Here is a 20,758-nt window from a genome sequence, read left to right on the forward strand (position 1 = left end):
TTTTTTTAACATTAAGCTTATCATCTCTGATTAGTCAGCCTTGACAGTCTTTGTTTTGTTTATTATCAACTAACGACGCTCTGTTATCTTTGTTGGCTACCTAAAATACATTTTCTAAAATCAAAATCTAAAGATATCTTCTGATGGCATACGTATGGTATTGTGACTTCTAAGCTCCTATAGTTTTCTCTCTCTCATAAATTCAGATTGCAATGTCAATCTGATTAATCAGCCAAAACATTATCAAGTTCAAAAGGAAATTTAGATAACAGTTAAAGGTTTTAGAAACACTTTTAACTCTAGTAAAACAGCTGGCGATAGTTTTTAAAGATCGGTTATTGATACTGTCGAAAAACACAGCCACATCACCTGTAAAGTGATTTAGTGATAGAGCCTAAATATTACAGTTACAACCAGAAAGCAGATTAACCAGCTGGTATCATTCTTTGAAGGTTGTGGCAACAAATACAACTCACGACGGCAGTTTGTGATAATATCTAAAAGTTGTGGCAATACGGTCAACTCACGATGGAAGATGATGATAATATATAAAAGTTGTAACCAGTTGGTGATAATCTGCATAGGTTATAGTAACACTATCAACTGACAACAATGAGATGGTGATATTATCTAAAGGGTACAGCGATACTGTCAACTCCCGACAGCCAGTAGGTGATAACATCTAAAATTTGTAGTAACACGACGACCAGTTGGTGATAATCCCTACAGATTGTAGCAACACTGTTCATTCACACGGCGAGTTGAATATCATCCCTAAATGTTGTAACAACACTATAAACTTAGGTCGAGTAGTTGGTAATATTTTCTACCAGTTGTAGCAACACTCAACCCATGACGATAATTTGTTATTATCTCTAAATAACCAACTTGTGAGGATCTGTTACCAACGCGGTGTATGTAAGCAGCCTGCGACCGACATAATACAATTTAATCACGACCGTCGCCTTGAAAGTGAACACTGCAGATGTGTGTAACAGTTTCACTTTTTACCTGCTCCTAATTCTAAATATTGTAAAATTAGCAAGTAAAAAGGTTGTAAGAATAATTGTAGCTTTGTTGTAACTTAATTTATAAACTGAATAGAAAATGGAACATAGAATTAAATCAACACAGACATCGATTACTTCATTTTCAATTTCAAATATTTTAACAAAAACTAGGCCCAAACTCATTCGTTCAGAAACAAAGACGACGTCAGTATCATCCACGATCACCTCTAATTTGTACCCTAATGTGTCGACCAAAGCTCTTTCTCATCCCACATTTTTCGACAAACTTGTGAACTACCAAGAAGCTGCCTCTAATCGCCTTACAGGTTCTAAGCTTCCTATTGACAGGAACATAACAAGTACTAAACTTTCTACCGAAGAAAACACCAATCTTCTAAGCATCCCAGGTTCAAGTCTGCTGGAAACAGAAACTTCTTGCTTCAGTATAACAGACCTCTATTGTAATGTTTCAGATGGCTTTCTTGGTGAGGGCACAAGCTCAAGGAAAATCATGAAAAATCATCAAAAAGATTCCATTGACTCAGAAGAGTCCATGATAAATAACGAACGTAAAGAGATGTTTATGAAGTGTCCTGAAACAGTTTTAAATAGTTCAAAGGAGAAATTGGGTAAGTATTCATTGTATAAACTAGCTTAATGCACAAATTAAATGTCGTAATTAACTAATCTTTGACAAAATCTAAATCTAAATTGTATATCAATTGTTAGATACAAAATATTTTATCACAAGTTTTTTGTTTTTTTTTTTACATTAATACTTTTACAAACTCCGGACAATTTCATAAGTTAATTAAAAAACAACGACTTTAAAATATATTCTAGAATGAAATATGTTTTGTTGATGTCTTGTGGAAAATTGTTATTATATAAAATAATACTCTATAATGCATAACACTTTTACGCTTCCTGTATATTCAATATTATATGGTTGTGTGAAGCAATAATAAAGCTATATTGGACATATGTTGTCCACAAATGTTGTAATCATTTTTAAATGCAAAAGATTTTAAACGAAGAATTATAAAGACATGTGATAATGTACATGTCAAACATATTGGCTTAAACTCCTCAATTTCAATGCCATCTCGCTAATTTGTACCGAAATTAAAATTCAAGGTTTCGTCAACAGAGAGTACAAACATTATGAGGGTTTAAATCTGTTGTTTTCGTGCAGTACTAACTCCTGCAAGACTTTCATGCATGAAGTTCATCGAATAACACATTTAGATGATGGCACAGGAACTTTGAAGAAATAGAAACTTTCTGTCATGAAATGAGCACACAAGAACGTTGTCGCCTCAATCAGTGGACTTGCACATGCCGGAAAATGTTTAGTTTTCCGTTGTTGGAAGCTGGCGATATTAGTGATATGTATTTGTTACAGCATCAGTCCATTTCATGTTGTCCCCCTGTGACTCAGCGGTAAGTCTGTAGACTCATAACGCTGAAACAGGGTTTCGATATTCATGGTGGGCACAGCACAGATAGCTCATTGTATAGCTTTGTGTTTAATAGCAAACAAACAAACAAAACATTTAATGCTCATGAGATACATTCCGGAAACTGTCGAACACATATGAGTGTTAAAGAATTAAGCCTATCTGGGAACGCATTGCAAAAGTGTTTTCTATGAGGACTTTACCAGTTAAAAGATATTTACGTTTCTCTTTTATTTCTGTTTTAAGTGAATTGAAGGCCAAAATTTGGTCTTCAAATGTAAAGGGTTATATGATAATTATGTAGAACCTATAAGTGTTATTTTTAAGTATGCACGGGAAGGAATACGAGCTCGTATAAGGATTGATAAACTACGATTACCACATGGACAATTTGTCAAGCGTTGGTCCCCTTACTTATCCCAAATTGTACAAGCGTATGGAGAATCTTTTGATATTATATTTTAAGAAAGTAATTCAAGCTTTTCTTTAAGTTTATAACAGCTTTAATTGTTTCATTCATAATAAATAGTTATATGTTCTTATACTTCTTTGCTACTAAATACTTTCATACTAGAAATGTTACTTATCCCGTTTGAATTTCGTAAGCAAAGGTATTACAAGTTTAGTTTAAAAAGCACAAAACTGGGACGAGAGAGATGTGATATTCTTTACTCGGTACCCGGATTCTTTTGGTGCATATAGTAAACATTTGTGGCCAAATTCAGTGTCATTGTTCTGAACGTATAACTCTATAGTTATGCAGTTCTAAAAGTTCTATCAGTACAGTATTTTGCCACAAAGACAACTATTTACATACACTCAAAGAACTTGTGATATATAAGTTAAGCCTGCAGGAGGTCGAATTTGGCTTATCACGACGGTAAGCTAGGCTAACAATTGTCTGTTCATATATCTCCTTAACTGTAAAAGACTTGATTGTGTATATATTTTAGCAACAGTCGAAAAAAAAAGCTAATAGATACTTTGTTGTGGGATGATTAGGGGGAAACAAAACGGTATCTGTTATATTATTATTACTTTTCGACACATTTTTTTTTTCATCTAAAATAAAACATTACTGACAGGTGTTAAACAATAAATCATATGTCTGACAATGGCAGTATTTCATTTACATAGTACCCGAAATATATTTATATCCTAAAGTTTGAACTTCTTCTAAATCATTGTTGTTGGGCTATCTAAACTCTATACACCGCGAGGAATCGAAACCCATGTTTTAGCATTGAAAGTTCGTAAAAATACCGCTGACCCACCGGGATCAATGATACAGATGTAAATTTAAAGTGAACCATAACCAAGCGCAGAAACAAATAGCTATTTCTAAACCTTTAAAAGCCACATCTGAAACATTCTAAAGCATTAGGTTGTCAATATTGTGCTGTTATGCAGGATTGTCAAAATCTTATTTGTTTGTGTTTTTTTTTTTATAGCAAAGCCACATCGGGATATCTGCTGTGTCCACCGAGGGGAATCGAACCCCAGATTTTAGCGTTGTAAATCCGTAGACTTACCGCTGTCCCAGTGGGGGACCACAATCTTATAACCTTTTGCTTATAAGAAGTACAAAAACTTCAATCTTCACAATTCTAAGGGTGTTTTATTTACTATGTCACATTTTCTCGAAGTTGCATTTGATTTCATGCTGTTATAGAAGTTGTATATATTAAGTGAATGCATTGGGCTTAAGAACCTGAGCATAGTCGTTTCAGTTACAAGTTTTCTTTGGTGGAATTAGAAAAATAAATCCCTTGATAATATAACTGGTACTTAACTCAGAGATTGTTCTGGTTTTTAACATAATGTGTTCAATTACATCCAGTATGTTGAATTTTTCAAACAAAGGATGTTAACTAGAGCAACACGAATTGTTTAAGTATTGCAGTCAATGGTGATAACTTCAGCACTTTATTAAATTAATGAACAAATGTAGAATCCAAAACATCAAGTGTGAAACTCAAAACTACAACTGTCGTTCACAACAAAATTCAGAATTATAATAATCATCAATAAAAAAAATCCAAATAAAATAAGTCCACTATTGCGCTAGTAACACGCTCTAAACAAGAAAACGAAAAATTATTCCATTTATCAGTAAAAAAAGTAAAAAACATATAATTTCAAAATGAACATGTAAGTGGTAATAGCTCCCAAAAGCAAGGGATATCAAATACGGTTTAGGTATTTGGTGCTTTAATCCACAAAATCCCATAAACCAACTACCGCTCACCGTCTGCAGTCTCATAAGGACGCTAGTATTTGAAGGACAACCTAATACTATAAATGCTAGTTTAAATCTTATTTTATCATTTAATTGGTGGCTCATTCAGTATAATGGGCCAACTTTAAACAGTTAAGATTATTTCAGCTAGCTCGGCTCATACATGAATGACGTTCTTTGATAGTTTGTTTAAGGAGAGTATTCATAATGAAATTTAGTTGAATGGACGGCAACTGCCTGTTGTAGAAACACATGTGTAGATACGACGTTTCAACAGGCGGAAGACTTTCAAAACGTCATCCTTTGCACTCGTGTTTCTACAGCAGGCAGTTGCCGTCCATTCAACTAAAATTTCATCTTGAATGATGTTGTTTAAGGAGGAGGATGGTTGCTCAATTATTACTGAAATACTTAGGTAAAGGTTTTATAGTTATTATTATTTTTTAAATAATTGGCTAAGAGTAGAGGTTGGAAATCTTACAAATGAAAAAAGAATTCAAGGTGGTTTTAGTAACAAATAAATATCTACAATTAGCGAAGTTGAGGGAGTGGAGGTTAGTTGTTCGACAAACGTAGAAATTATGGGTGGTTTATAAACACAAAATAATTTTAACTATGATACTAACATACCCGTAACCAATGGTATCTTTTCAATACATTTTTGTTTAAAATTAGCATAATGATTTAGTACTTTGCCACACAAATTTATAAAGCATTGTATGTTTCGCATGGTAAGTTATAAATAAACTAGAAAGGCTTCTTAGCTGTTTTGTTTAATTTTGTGTATAATCAGTTTTACGTTTGAACAGAAGAGATGGAGAAATGTAAAAAGAGCCTTCAACTATTCAGAAAATAAATAATATTTATGTATTTTAAAAAATGTAGGAACTACATTATCTAACAGTACGGTAAAACTATTCTGGGTTAGAGTACAGATGGGTGGAAAACACCAACGATACCCGATCAGTGATAATGGATGAATACACGTTCTCAACTGTAAATACTTGTTCAAGTATATCTCAACTGCAACAGTGTACGCAGAAAGAGATTTACAGATTATACAATGTAATGTAACAAATCTCTCTAGAAGTATATACATAAATATACATTATCGTTTGAATATGTACTCCGTAACTATATTTGTTTGTTTGAAGTTAAGCACAAAGCTACACAATGGGCTATCTGTGCTCTGCCCACCACGGGTATCGAAACCCGGTTTCTAGCGTTGGAAGTCTGCAGACATGCCGCTGTGCCACTGGGGGGTCCGTAAGTATAATGAGTATTGTATGATAAAATCAATTGTTATAGGAGTAGTTTTATAAGTAAGAAAAATCATAGTTATTGACACTAGACACTTTTTTTTGGCAGAAGTAATAAGTAATAAAGGTGATAATATAATACTTGAAACATAATCAACTTTGGTATCAAAACACTTTTCTATTGCAGGATCGACCAATGAAGACGATGTGCAAACACCTACACAGTCTCAGGATCGCCAACCAGAGCATCCCAAGCCTCGTAAGAAGCGTTCGCGAGCCGCCTTCTCCCACGCCCAAGTCTTTGAGTTAGAAAGAAGATTCAATCTTCAGCGTTACTTGTCAGGCCCCGAACGAGCCGATTTAGCCCAGGTATGTTGATGATACGAAAACAATTTAAACATTAGATATTAAAAATCTTTAAAATTATGCTCCACTGACCTATATCAAGAAGTTGCTGAAATCAAATCGCGTAAGAATTTAATGCTCTTGGAAAATAAGCATTTAGCGCGGTACCCTGTGTCATAAGGATGCCGTCTCAGTGGAGGTGGGTGAGGGAGGGATGTCGTCAGGTAAGTGGAGATCAAAGAATGTCGCCTAAGGTTTACATAAATATTATGTTATATACGAAGGATGCCAACACCTGAGAGTTACATAACTCTTACGTAACAAATAAATGATGCTGACATTCAAGGTTACATAACTGTTACGCAATATGCAAAAACATGAGGGTCACGAAATAGGCGCGGCTGTCTTAGGGGAAGAGTAATGATGTCACAGTTCCACGAAGCAGTACTAGAGGGAGCGTTTCTAGGTGACATATAGCAGAAAATATTTTTGTTATGATAACAAAAGTTAAACAAGATATTTGAAATACAGAGTATGTTTATTTTATATGCAATATTAAAACTATTTTAATATAAATTTGTCTAATTTACATAAATTCAAAATAGTAGATTATAATTTTACTTTATTAATAGTGCACTTAATAATGATTCCAACATATATTAGTTTAAATCTTTGTTCACCAATCAGAAATTCTATTTCTGTATCTTTTTTAAACTTTCAAACTTCACTTTATGTACACTTAGGAATTATAACATTTAAACTTATTAGTTCAGGTAATCAACACACGAATTAGCATAGTTCATAAACGAAAAAGTTTGTATACAATTCTTGTATTTTGCAGAGTTCAATAGCAAATAAATGCTGTATCAGTTTTACTAAATAGAGCAAATAATTTGAAATAAAGGCAATTCTATGAATTCAGTGTTATTGGACAGATTGACAATGTATTCATAATTTTCACTGTCTTTATTTGTCATGAGTAGTTATGACCAATGATTGAATACACATGCTGTTATACTAACCAAGGAAGGATTCATGCAGGATTGTAACCGATATTTCTTTACTTGTAAATCTATTATTTTTTCTGTCTTTCTTTTGTAAAGTAATGTTTATTTTCAATCATATTTATTATCCTAATAAATAACGCTGCTGTCTTTTACTAATTATCATAAGTACAGTAATACTTATAGTAGGAATGGGGCAGATACACAATACATGCAATACAAATTATTTACTCATGTACACCTTTAACAATCAAATAATAAATCTTCAAAAGTATTTGAGAGACACTCTTAGGTGATTAAAAACCATATACGAAATTACAAGTCATAGAACCACTTGAGAAAGTCAGCAGAGACGATATAAAAAATTGACAAAACTACAAATTTCTCAATTTCACTAGTTGATATTGTTGAATGCTCCCAGCTGTGTAACAAACAGGCTTACCATAGTTATAAGTAAACCAAATAGAAAAATAACACAGGCACCACGTGCTAGTGCTAGCATGAAGCAGTTAATTAAATTAATTAACTAATTGATCAACCCTTAGTATATGCACACAACCACAACCCACATTACAGCACCCAAATGACACTGCACACTATAGTGTGTATGCCATCACATACACAGCACACATGCGCACTCACAATGTATACACTCATAATAAGTGAAGAGAATGCACACCACACACATACACGTACACCATTATTTGCAGATATGGTACACACCCACAATGATGATATACATACAGGATATCAACAAAAATGAATGAATTATACATAAGATCATGTCACCTTGTATGAAAAAGTGCAGGAAGAAGTGGAAAAAATATTTAAAAACTGAAAGTGTAGGAATGAGTGCACCAAAAAGTGAGGAAACAAGGTAGGAATAGTCATGGTGCAATGAAATTTCCTCTTTACAACCTCACAAGGGGGCGTGTCCAACACCCAGTCAATGCCTGCTTCGTTTTTCTATGTTCAAGATATTATACAACTTTTGGGTACATACAAAATTGTGTCTATGATTCTTCTACTTTTATATAGACAATAATAAATCCATGACATCGATACATTGAAATATATTGTTATGCAATTGCAAAAGGAGGGACAAGTTGTAAAAAGCAGCAACATACAAGTTATGGGTCCACATGAATATCTTATTCTTCTGGTGCCATATAAACAGATTTTACAATACATGTATTGCCTCAAATAACTCGATTAACCGAAACCTCTATTCATTGTATGATAAGCATAACTAAATATGATAAATTTAGTTCACGTGTCTTATTGTATACAGAATAGGAAAACTAAACGAAGTAGGCATGGACAAAACATTGGACACGTCCTCTTGATGTTGTACAGATTAATTTTTATTACATCATGCCCATTCCTATCTTGTTTTCCCACGTTTTGTTGTACCAATTCCTACACTTTCAGTTGTTTTAAAATATTTTTCCACTTGTGTATTTATATATATATTTATGTATTATAAAAATATATTTTATAAAATTATAATCTACTATTTTGAATTTATGTAGATTTGAACAATTTATGTTAAAACAGTTTGAATATTATATGTATAATGTAATACTCCGTATTTCAAATATCTTGTTCAACTTTTTTATTCATTAAAATTTTCTTTTCTGCCATATTGAACTTTGAATCCTATAAGCCAATTTCTTATAGTAAAATGTTGGTGTACCAAAAGTTGATGTCAGTTGATGCTGACTGGAGTTTCAGCTTTAGACCAAAGAACATGTAACATGTTTTAACACGTGAGAAATTAGCTTCATCTACACTGTTTGGAGTTTGTATATATGATTTTTTCATAGCATATTTTCAATGTTAATCTCAGATAAAAGAATAAATACTATTAGTTTTAATAGAGATCTGTCAGCATGTGCCTAAGGATTTGTGAAAATATCCACAGAAAGGTAAAAACGTCAATTTTAATTTTTACAATAGTAATGGTTAAACATAACTATTTAGGTAGATCCTTTAAACCTAGACTTTAGTGGAACAGTTATATAGATTAACTTATGAAACTAAACATGAAATTTGAATGATTTTATATTATAAATTATTTAGAGATTTAAATAAACGTCCTTTTCAGGATGAATAGATGTAAAAGTGTGTTATACAACATATTAATTATAGAAATGCAAACTATAGAACAAATAAATGAGCGATACTGATACATTTTTCACAGATGAAAGTCAGAAAATGCAAAAAGTATAGCATGCAAATTAAATATAGAAGCAAAAATTATAATCACAGACTAATTTTGATAAATGTGCACTAAATTAACACTTAAATAATAAAAAACACAATTGGCTATAGAAAATTAACGTAACTGTCACGCTCAAATAATGATTTTATTTATAAAAACGAAACATTAGGTAGGATAAATATTAAAACTTTTTTAGGACATACAAATGTATGTTATATGATATATCAATTAGAAAAGTGAAAAATATAGAACTAATGGCTTAGGGATATTAATAAGTGTTTAATAAATAAAGTGACAGAAAATTGTAAAAGTTTGTTTGAAGTTAAGCACAAAGCTACACAATAGGCTATTTGAGCTCTGCCCACCACAGTTATCGAAACCCGGTTTCTAGCGTTGTAAGTCCGCAGAAATATCACTGTGCCACTGTGGGGCGATTGTAAAAGCATGCAATGCAAATTATTGGCTATTCTATAATATTTGCTTCGTTCAAATAATAGATTTGCTTATAAATTAAGATAGTATTTGTGATAAAAAACCTGTTAACATGACATAGGTAATACAAATTATCAGCTATGTTATTTTAGTTGTTTCATTTAAATGGTGGTTTTACTTTTAAATCTTTCAAAACTTTTATGATACATGCAAATTAATTATCAAATGAAAACACAATTAGTTATATTCATTGTCTCATTCAACTATTAGTTTTACTTAAAGTATCAAATAGCTTTTTAGGACATATAATTAAATATAGGAGTGAAAAACTACAATGTTGATGATTTAATCATATGTTGAGATATCATTTAATGGTTTGCTTGTGACGTTACTTAGAAACACTCCTTCTGGCGCCTCACTGTGGAAGTATTATGTCACCCCTTCACCTAAGACGCCCTCTGGTGTCAGATTGTGAAACTAGGACGTCATCGCCCCTCCCCTAAAACAGCCGCGCCTATTACGTAACTCTAAAGTGTCGACATCCTTTACGTATTACATAATAGTTGTGTAACATTCTGACGGCATCCTTTGATCTCCACTAAGGTGACGATCTCCCCTCCGAGGCAGCACTTTTTTGACACAGAAGTGACCCGATACTACTAACATATATATATATATATATATGTGTGTGTGTGTGTGTGTGAAACGTTATAAGTAAAGTGAATCATGATTATAGACTTTTGACTTATTTTGGTTTCATGCAATTAATTAATTGTTCCTCATATTTAATTTTTAAATGTTGCACAAAAGAAATCTACTATATAAAGAATATGTTTGTTTGAATTTCGCTCAAAGCTACACGAGGGCTATTTGCGTTAGCCGTCCCTAATTTAGCAGTGTAAGACTAGAGGGAAGGCAGCTAGTCATCACCACCCACCGCCATCTCTTGGGCTACTCTTTTACCAACGAATAGTGGGATTGATCTTCATATTATAACGTCCCACGGCTGAAAGGGCGGCTGTATAAAGAAGAAAAACCATTTGTCTGTCCATCTGTCATGCCGATATCTCGGCCATTGCTGTACGGATCGACACGCAACTTGCACAAAACGACGGCGCTACTTTTGGCATATAATTACATTTGAGGGTAGGTTGGTAGAGATCGTGATGAGTAATAATATCGAATCAGGTATATGCTTGCTCCACCTTTGAACTGCTGGTGCACAAAAATCAAAGTCATTGGCTGATATTCACCATTACATTTGCTTGGTTGTCAAGATAACACATTGACGCAACATCATCAAATTTTGTCCAATCGGAACCCTCTGCTACGACTCTATAATAACTCGCATGTTTTACCCGTAGCACATTTCAATTTTGAAAATGCCCAAATTAAAGCATGCTTCTTCCGCTCAGCAGGTTAACAAAGTCAAAACCAGGAATACAATTTAAAGAGAAGGCCCTGAAAGTCATAATAAAATTCACTGCCCTTATTATCACAACAAATAATTTGCGGAGACATACAGTTGACCAAGTAGGAATATGTCTTTGAGAATCCGTTTTTTTCGCATGTTTTAATTTGAACATAATTTAAAAATATACAGTTTGGTTTGAATTTTGCGCAAAGATACACGAGGGCTATCTGCGCTAGCGGTCCCTGATTTAGCAGTGAACGACTACTAGGAAGGCAGCTGTTTATCACTACCCACTGCCAACTCGTGGGCTACTATTTTACCTACAAATACTGGGATTAACCGAAACATTATAACGTCCACACGGTTGAAAAGGCGAGTATGTTCGGTGGGATGGGGTTTCGAGCCCACATCCCTCAGATTTCGAGTCGAGCGCTCTAACCACCTGGCCATGCCGGGCCTAAACATATACAGAAGCCAAAATACTAATCAAGCAAACCTAAAAAATTTGGTTTTCATGAAATGCTATAAATAAGATAGTCATTCTCCATACTTATATTGTTACTGTATTATAAGTAATTTTTAGAAAACATGTTCATAAAAATTTATATGGATATAATTTTCAGAAGAAAAATTAATCTTTACTTCCCGTCATATGACGGGCATTTAGCTAAAATAATGATTACTATGTTTACTAGCATAAAATCCCCACGCTTTTTCATGATTCACAGAGGTACCAATGTATTGATCAAGGTCCTACATTATCCCCAATTACTTCTATAGTAACCCCGAGAGGAGGATCCTTACGAGAAGCACCCAGTGGCACAGGGGTATGTATGCGGGCTTACAATTCTAGAATCCGGGTTTCGATACCCGTGGTGGGCAGAGCATAGATAGTCCATTGTGTAGCTTTGTGCCTAATTACAAGAAAAAAAAACTTACGAGAAGAAAAAACGTTTGTAGTACGTGAGTACATGCGCCACGTTTAGCTTGTGAATGGAGGTATGGAAATAGCTTCAGACGTGAAACCTCCGGGACAAAGCTACAAGCTGAACTAATGTAAGATAAAAAGAAGTTCCCCAACTATAAGTGAAAATGTGTGCCTATTATGATATTTTGATAAATCGTTAATACAAGAGTTACATACATTAAAATCCTATTCTACATTGACAGATACGTTGTAAAAAATACATAGTTTGTATAAACGAAATATTTTAATCTAAATTAAACATATTTTTTTTCTAACGCAACAGGAATGGCATGATGGTTAGGAGTACTTGATTTGTAATCTGTGGGTTTCGGGATCGAATCCATCAACGAACATGATTGTCTTTTCAGCTTGGAAGCATTATAAAATATCAATCGGTATCACTTTTTGTTGGTAAAAAGTAGCCTAAGAGTTAGTAGTGGGTGATGTTACTTGTTACCTAGCTACGTTCCTTCTAGTATATCACTTCAAGTTTATAGGACAGGTAGCCCTTGAGTAATTTGGCACTAACTTCAATAACCAAACCTTCTACAGCACGATATGGTATTTGAACATTATATGACCTGTGTTTTGACGAACGTTTTATGCAAAAGATTTATTGTTTTCATTTTTTTATAATTTAGTTTACATGTTTTTATTCAGAATATTTATCCTAAGTGTTAGACATATAAACTAATCAGCTATTTCAGCAATCAGTAAAATAAAATATTCCTCGCTGTTTATTCATCATTCATGCAATTCGCCAACTTGCTCAAATAAAGCCGTAAACTCCATATTTAACACAGCATGTAACAAATAGATTATAAGTTTCCAGGGAAAGCCCAGCTATATCCAGGACTGTTCTCTACAATGAATAGGCTACAGCTTTCTGTCTGAATTTTACCAGTAGCATCTAACTTTTCTTTAGAGCAGTACAATACAATACTTACACTATCTCTAGATGCATCTTTGGAAGGTAGATAGAAAATTTCCATTCTCAGAAATCTCGAAACCACTAGCTGGATCTAAGGTTTTGCTCCACATATATGTGTCATTGCAGCATAAAAACACATCATCTTGCACTCTCAGCAATTCATATAATTGTCAGAGGCTATGTGGATCTATACTATATTTACCAGTCTGTGAAAGGTTAGGTTTTATATTGCTGTACAATAAGTAGGGCCAAAGCTACATCTTGGTCCTGTAGGTTATCTTCCCAAACTCCTAATTTTTATCAATAAGTAGAGCCCAAGCTACATCTTGGTCCTGCAGTTTATTCTCCCGAACTCCTGATTTGTATCAATAAGTAGGGCCCAAGCTACATCTTGGTCCTACAGTTTATCCCTCCAATCTTTGATTTGTCATCAATAAGCAGTACTCAAGCTACATCTTGGTCCTGCTGTTTATCCTCACAAACACCTGATTTGTCATTCCGTAGTTTGATCTTTGCCAATTAGTTTGTTCAACATCACTAAAAATTTAATTATATTTTTCAGCACAATACTGCACCCTTAATGGTGTTGAACTACAAAATTGTAATTCTGGAAAGCTGTAGTCATACATGTCATCAAAGTAAATTTCTAACGATATAAATAGCGGCATACTCGGCAACAAGTATTTATTTGTTTGTTGTACAGTAGCACATTCCAAAATCAACTGTTATTCTATTGCTTAATATATATATATACTTATAAAATTAAGAAACAGAGTAATTGAAGTACAAAAATATTTATACATGTGTTTTATTACACTAAGACGTTTGGCAGGGTAAGACACGAGAAGATGTGAAAGTCCTGGACAATATTAGCATTGATGATAAAGACCTCAGAATCATTCGCGGTCTGTACTGGGAACAAAGTGTAACCATAAAGACAGGAAATTATATTGGCACTTTTCAAGAAATAATACGAAGTGTCAGGCAAAGATGTGTTCTTTCCTCTGACCTTTTCTCAATATACAGTGAAATGATTCTCAGAGATATAGAAAATAGGTCTAAAATCTAAGTTGGAACACATAGCATCAACAATTTGAGATATGAGACACGGTGCTAATTGCTGAAAATGAGAATAATCTTCAAGAAATGGTAAATATAATTATCGATGAAAGTAAGAAAAAAGGACTGACTCTCAACAGCAATAAAACAGAATGTATGTTAACCTCCAAGAAAAGTAATATATCAAAATTCAGCATAACAACTGATGGGACAAAATCAAACAAATTCACCATTTCAACTATCTGGACTTATTAACACCATAAAATTGTAAGTGCGTAGAAGAGGTTAAAATGAGAATAATGTTTGTTAGGACACCTTTCAAAATATGAAAGCTATATTGACAAATAATAATGTGCCAAAAGAAGTAAGAAAACATTTCTTATTTCTTACAATGTTACATCGAGTCCATACTTATGTGCGGTTTCAAAACATGAACAATAACAAAGGAAGTTGAGAGAAAACTTGAAGCAACCTAAATGTGGTTTTTAAGAAGAATGCATGGACTAAGAAGAAAAGTAATGGTACAAGTCAACACAACACATAGCATTATCAAGAAAATAAGTAAGAGATAAGCAGAATTCATATGCCATATGATGAGGAAAGAAAAGATGAAGCACACGGTAATAACCAGCAAGATAGAAAGAGAGAGAAGCAAAAGAAGACAGAGAATAAAGATGCTTGATGGACTCACAAAATAGTTAGGAGCCGCGAATAACAACACAAAATTGTTGAAGAACAACAGGAACAGAGAGAAATGAAAAGTCATGGCCGTCAACGTCTGCATGACACTGGAGATGAAGAATGCTATTTCAGGAGCCATTACTACATGATCTACATATGCGACTATGTACTTCACGCCTTCTTACATCTGTGACAAGAGAACTCTAATTCCATTTTCACTGGCATCTATATGCATAATGAATGGATAATTCATAGGATAAGTTAATATTCGAGCCTTAAAAAAGCACATTTTAATGAGTAAACTATTTGACCACTGTTTTTAGTCCATCTAAAATGCAAATGTACTTTAGTCAGACAGCAGTACAACTATATTTGAGAAGTGGACTTCAAAACGTTAATAAAAGAACACACAGTATACAGAGCAGTGGACTAACCTTTTATTCAGAAGCTAAGTACACCCCTCAGTTACCGAAATGTTTGCATGATAAATATAAACTTCATCCCTGCCTATAATATGACCAATAAACTCCACAGATGAGCGCATAAGAACGCATTTTCCCCTTCTCCAGTTTCAAATCTCGTTTTCTTATTCACTAAAATATCTTTCTCAGTATCTCATCTATATTAAAAAGTCATCTACATAGGTTAAACATCTCTCCCTCTTCCATCATCAGCCACCTCGAAAGTCGATACTACATCATACACGCTGATTGGCGGCCACGAGATGCTTTCCACCCATCTTGAGTGCTGTTATAAAACAGAAGAGTGAGCCTGGAGAAAGCTTGAGATGTTCTTCCCAGATTGGTGACCAATTATAACTTCTTGCAGGGCTATACAAATAGCTGTCTCCTCCTCTTGACCATCATCGTGGAAATGACTTTTATAAATCACAAATATACAAGAGTATAGAAATGCACGTTAAACATGAACTCCATAATGACAAATCCTTGTCATGATACAAAAATTATTCTCAATAATTCAGTCTCAGCTAAAACTTGAACCAGCAGGTAAGTTGGACAATAACACGATATTTATAAAGATTTGTAAATTAAGCATATATAATTTTCACCTGGATTAAATATGAATACAGACGTTATGTACACAAGTGAACTAACTATTGCGTCTTTTTATACCTAACTCTTTACTTGCCTAGGTCGGCTATTTATGCCATTATTGATGTTGAACACAAAAATTACAAACAAGTCTCAAGATATTTGCACATTAAGAACATTATGACAATTATGAAAGATTCAACTTTGCTTAAAATAATAGTGTGAACGCTAATCTATATAAACTCTCCTCGAGTGCTAAGTTATCCATGTTTTTATACAAGTCTTATTAATAAACAGGGAAGACTATCTTACCAGAAACTTATTAAGAGTACCCTACCGATCATCTAACAACCTGGCTTGGGTATTAGGGCAGGCATGTCTGTCGAGCCATGTTAAATCCCGAAGCGCAGAATTAGCGCAGTTCAAGGCTGTGCATGTATATGTTAAAAGTAAATGTGTTTCTAAACATGTTTTCCTATATGGAAGTTTGAAGTAATAACATGAATAAAGATATATACTTATTTTATTATAGATGGGTTTAGTTTACAACATCTACATATCACACGGGGCAAAAACTGTATTTTCCAAATAAGTTAGGAGCTCGACTTGCAACCTGCGGGTCGCGGGTTCGAATCCCCGTTCCACCAAACATGCTCGCCCTTTCAGCCGTGGGGGCGTTATAATGTGACGGTCAATCCCACTATTCGTTGGTAAAAGAGTAGCCCAAGAGTTGGCAGTGGGTGGTGATGACTAGCTGCCTTCCCTCTAGTCTTACACTGCTAAATTAGGGACGGCTAGCGCAGATAGCCCTAGTGTAGCTTTACGCAAAATTCAAAAACAAATAAACAGCAATGAAATTTTACTTACGTTATGAAAACATTTCTTATTATATGTATGTCTAGATGTTTTGACTATTCCAACCAGGAAATAGCTATTACTCTGATTAGAAATGAAATTGAACCGTTCAACAACAACGAAGCTTAAGATTAAACAGAAACATTTAAATGATAATTTTTGTAACTTTGAGTAATAACAAAGTTTACCACTAATCTTGGTAATACTTAAAACAAAAGAGAATTTATTTACCATTTAGTTGTTGAGCATTTTTTCGTCGGTCTGTAACATTTCCTAAACGAACATTTATTATTCTGATCTTCTAAACTGAAATATCTACAAAATTTTAAGTTTAGTATTTTGTCAAAATCACATTTTATTATAAATTGTTATTTGCATGAAATGATATCGTTTTTACGCTTTGTTAAACAAAGGTTTAGATTTTTATATTAAAAGTTTGTTTGCTTGTTTTTAGAACAAAACCACATTGGGCTATCTGCCGTGTCAACCTCAGGGAATCTAACCCCATATTTTAGTGTTGTAAGTCTGTAAACTTACCACTATCCCTCTTTAAAAGTACTAGTTTCATTATATAATATGTAACTTGTAATATGTCAATTGTGCTAGCTCAGATAGAGTTAAAAATGTAATTGTTTCTCGTGAACTGGAAATTCGCTCTTTTTCGTTTCCTGTATAATGTTTCTGACAATTGTTCTACTCCGACAAATAGAGAGGATTTGGCAAGAAATTTGAGAGATAAGGTAACTTTATAGTTAAAATCAACTCTGTTTTTTGAATATAGGTTGAAGATGATGTGCACATCTATAGATTATATATTATATACATACATATATACAAATCTACAAGTATTGTAGTAGGAAGATGGTTAACACTGGTAGGCCAAGAGTGGCCGATGAGGCATACCCTGCTGCACACGCAACTGCTACCACTGAAGGTCAGTGAACGGTATGGCCTCCCCTACATTATAAAAATCTAGACCACCACGTGATCGGCTTTTCTCTCTCTCTCTCTGAAATATGCAAGCACTTTAAAATATTTTAAAGTACTGGGAGGGGAGAGGCAAAATATGTGTTGGTTCCTGATATAGTTGTAGCATGAAAGTATCTGTATAACACTAAAACTTAAAAATATAGACATGATGATCCAAACGTTTGCTGACCCAGGAGAGTATAGAGTAATCTTCTTTAATTTGTTTGGAATCGGATTAATGTTCGAGTAAGTTTGAAGTTTACTTAAGCAAAGCACACAGACTGACAGAAGAATAAAGAGTGTGATGCTACATAAGTCAGGTGTTATCTACTCAAGAAAAATAACAGTATGAACAACTGACGTTAGGTTACCCTGAAGATTACAGGTTCATTTACACTTAGCACCTCAAATGCTTGAACTAAACAGTTATGAAAAGTTTTCGTTATTACTTTTTATGTTTTTATTGCTCAGTTAAAGTCTCCCTCTGGGGGACAGCGGTAAATCTACGAACTTATAACATTAAAATCTGGGGTTCGATTATTCGAAGTTGAAACAGCAGATAGCCCATTGTAGTTTTGTTCTATAAAAACAAACAAACTTATTTATAGTCTTAGTTAAAGTGACATAGTTATTATATTTTAACGTTTTTGTTGTTAAGCGCAATTCTACATCGCGAGTATCGAAACTCAATTTTTAACGTAAAAAGCCACCAGACTTACCGCTGAGCCAACGGGGAGGGGGCTGTACAAATGCAATGAAATAATGTTACACCTGGTCGTGTCATATGTCTTTATGCTTATAGCACTAATAATTATACTTTGTCAATTTTGCGATAATATATATAACGTGGAGTTATCCTGGAAATGTAATTTTACTGAACTATTCCCACGTTTAAATTCACACTCAAAACTTACTAAACTGTATTTGTATATTATTATATTTACATATGTATAGAATGATATTTTCGCGAGTTCATATACGTTTAAGTGTTCAATATTTTACAAGAGTGTATACGGCATTGTTTATAAATGACGTTGATCGAAAAGTCACGTCGGCAGTAGCTTACTACCAATATATAACAAAAACGTCGAGTTCCGTTTATAGGAGTTTGTCTCTTTCCTCTTTCACGTATTTATTTAATTATATTTTAAAACTGTAAATAAAGATTTTAAAAATGCTTCAGCTTTTTAACTGTTTTTACTGAAAAAACTGACAAGTTAAAAAAATATGATTGTATATCTTGATTATTCAAGGTAGTAAATATAGGTTATTTATCGAAAGTGGACACATATTGTGACGAGTAGAAATCACTATATACTGATTAACTATTACACCGCAACCTCTTGACTAGCATGAGTAAAACCGATTTCCATTGTTGATGTTGTTTATATCCAGATAACTTTCAGCTGCTTCCACTAGTGAATTGCACACGTCTTTTTATGATACTACAGGTATTTGAGATGTTTGAAGTTTCTTTTAAAAAATTTCTAACATGTCAAATGATTACGAATGTGTTCATTCAATGAGGCCGATCGACATATTATCCATTGAATATAATCGAACAATTTGTTTTACGAAATGTAACTCAATTTTTTTTACGTTCATAAAGGCACTGAAACTAACAGAAACCCAAGTGAAAATATGGTTCCAGAACAGGCGCTACAAGACAAAGCGACGGCAAATACAGGATCTATCAACTCCAACAGCGACAGGAAGAAAGGTTGCCGTGAAAGTCGTGATGAAGGACGATAAAGTGGTTTATAGACCGGAAGACCTTGTGCGCCCGCCGTTGTTGTATCCGTCTTTTCCCATTCCAGGCTTTAATTTTGCATACTTCTATTGTCCTTGGCTAATGGGATGCAATCAGTAAACAATATCTTGGATCTGAAGTGAAAGTCAAGTGAAAAGTAACATGAAGTAACTTTTTTCCCATTTACCAAAAACCTCATGATGTCACTATTCTTCAAAAATAAAATAACCAGAACATGTACTTAAATAACTCCAAAGGATTCAAACTATAGATGATGTAGTAATAAGCTTATTGATCATGATAATTTTGCGTATTTCACTCATAATATGGAAAACAAATAATAAATTGCATGTTATATAACATCAAAGCTAGCAAAGCAAAACCCTACCCAAAATAAAAGATGAGACGAAGCTTCACAATACATTGTTTATAACACTTAGTAAATGACTATTATAGAAAACAATGTAACCCAATCGATCCAAGGGTCTCCGGGTAATATTAAGCAATAGGCCACATCGGTAATGGAATGAGAAAGTTGTGGTGAAATGTGTTCTTTTTTCTTCTAACTCAAACACAGCTAGTTTTAATGATCAAAATGATTTCTATCTTCAGTGAGAAATTCCTCTGGAAACGGTAATAGAAAAATACATTCAGTTTCAGAGTACATATCAATGTTCAACACGAAACTTCTTAGGATTCAATTTTTCGTATGATTGTCTGATGACATCTGAAGGCAGCTGCCAGAAGATTGCCTGTAAATGACCCTGAAACCCATAAAAGGTGTGGTTTTATATTTACCAATAAGTTTGAAAAATTGCATAAATAACATTCTATAATACGATTTTAGTCAAGCCTTGTTTGTGAACTATCTTCTTCCTTAGCTAATTGAATTGCAACTTATATAAGAAGTTTTGTTTTTATTTTAGTTTCTTATTACAAGAAACAAAAGATAGGAAAGTATAATAATTTTTTTATCGATATTTTCTTAGGCTGCTTACAACAGTAACCTTTTATTAGAATATATTTATTGCGACGCCACTTAACATTTAAATTATAGTAATACACACATACACACACAAATACACACGTTTATATATATATATATAT

General features: G+C 33.5%; 1 protein-coding gene across 1 annotated transcript; it reads left to right on the forward strand.

The window, feature by feature from the left end:
* Window positions 1-1,107: 1,107 nt before the first annotated feature.
* On the forward strand, window positions 1,108-20,327 carry LOC111086730 (homeobox protein MSH-A-like). Its single transcript, XM_022390723.1, has 3 exons — window positions 1,108-1,639; window positions 6,156-6,337; window positions 19,511-20,327. Exons 1-3 carry the CDS (start codon window positions 1,108-1,110, stop codon window positions 19,769-19,771), a joined length of 975 nt encoding a protein of 324 aa, XP_022246431.1. The 3' UTR covers window positions 19,772-20,327.
* The last annotated feature ends 431 nt before the right edge of the window (window positions 20,328-20,758 follow it).

The sequence above is a fragment of the Limulus polyphemus genome, unplaced genomic scaffold (genome assembly GCF_000517525.1).
Source record: "Limulus polyphemus unplaced genomic scaffold, Limulus_polyphemus-2.1.2 Scaffold1366, whole genome shotgun sequence".
Classification (NCBI taxonomy): Eukaryota; Metazoa; Arthropoda; class Merostomata; order Xiphosura; family Limulidae; genus Limulus; species Limulus polyphemus.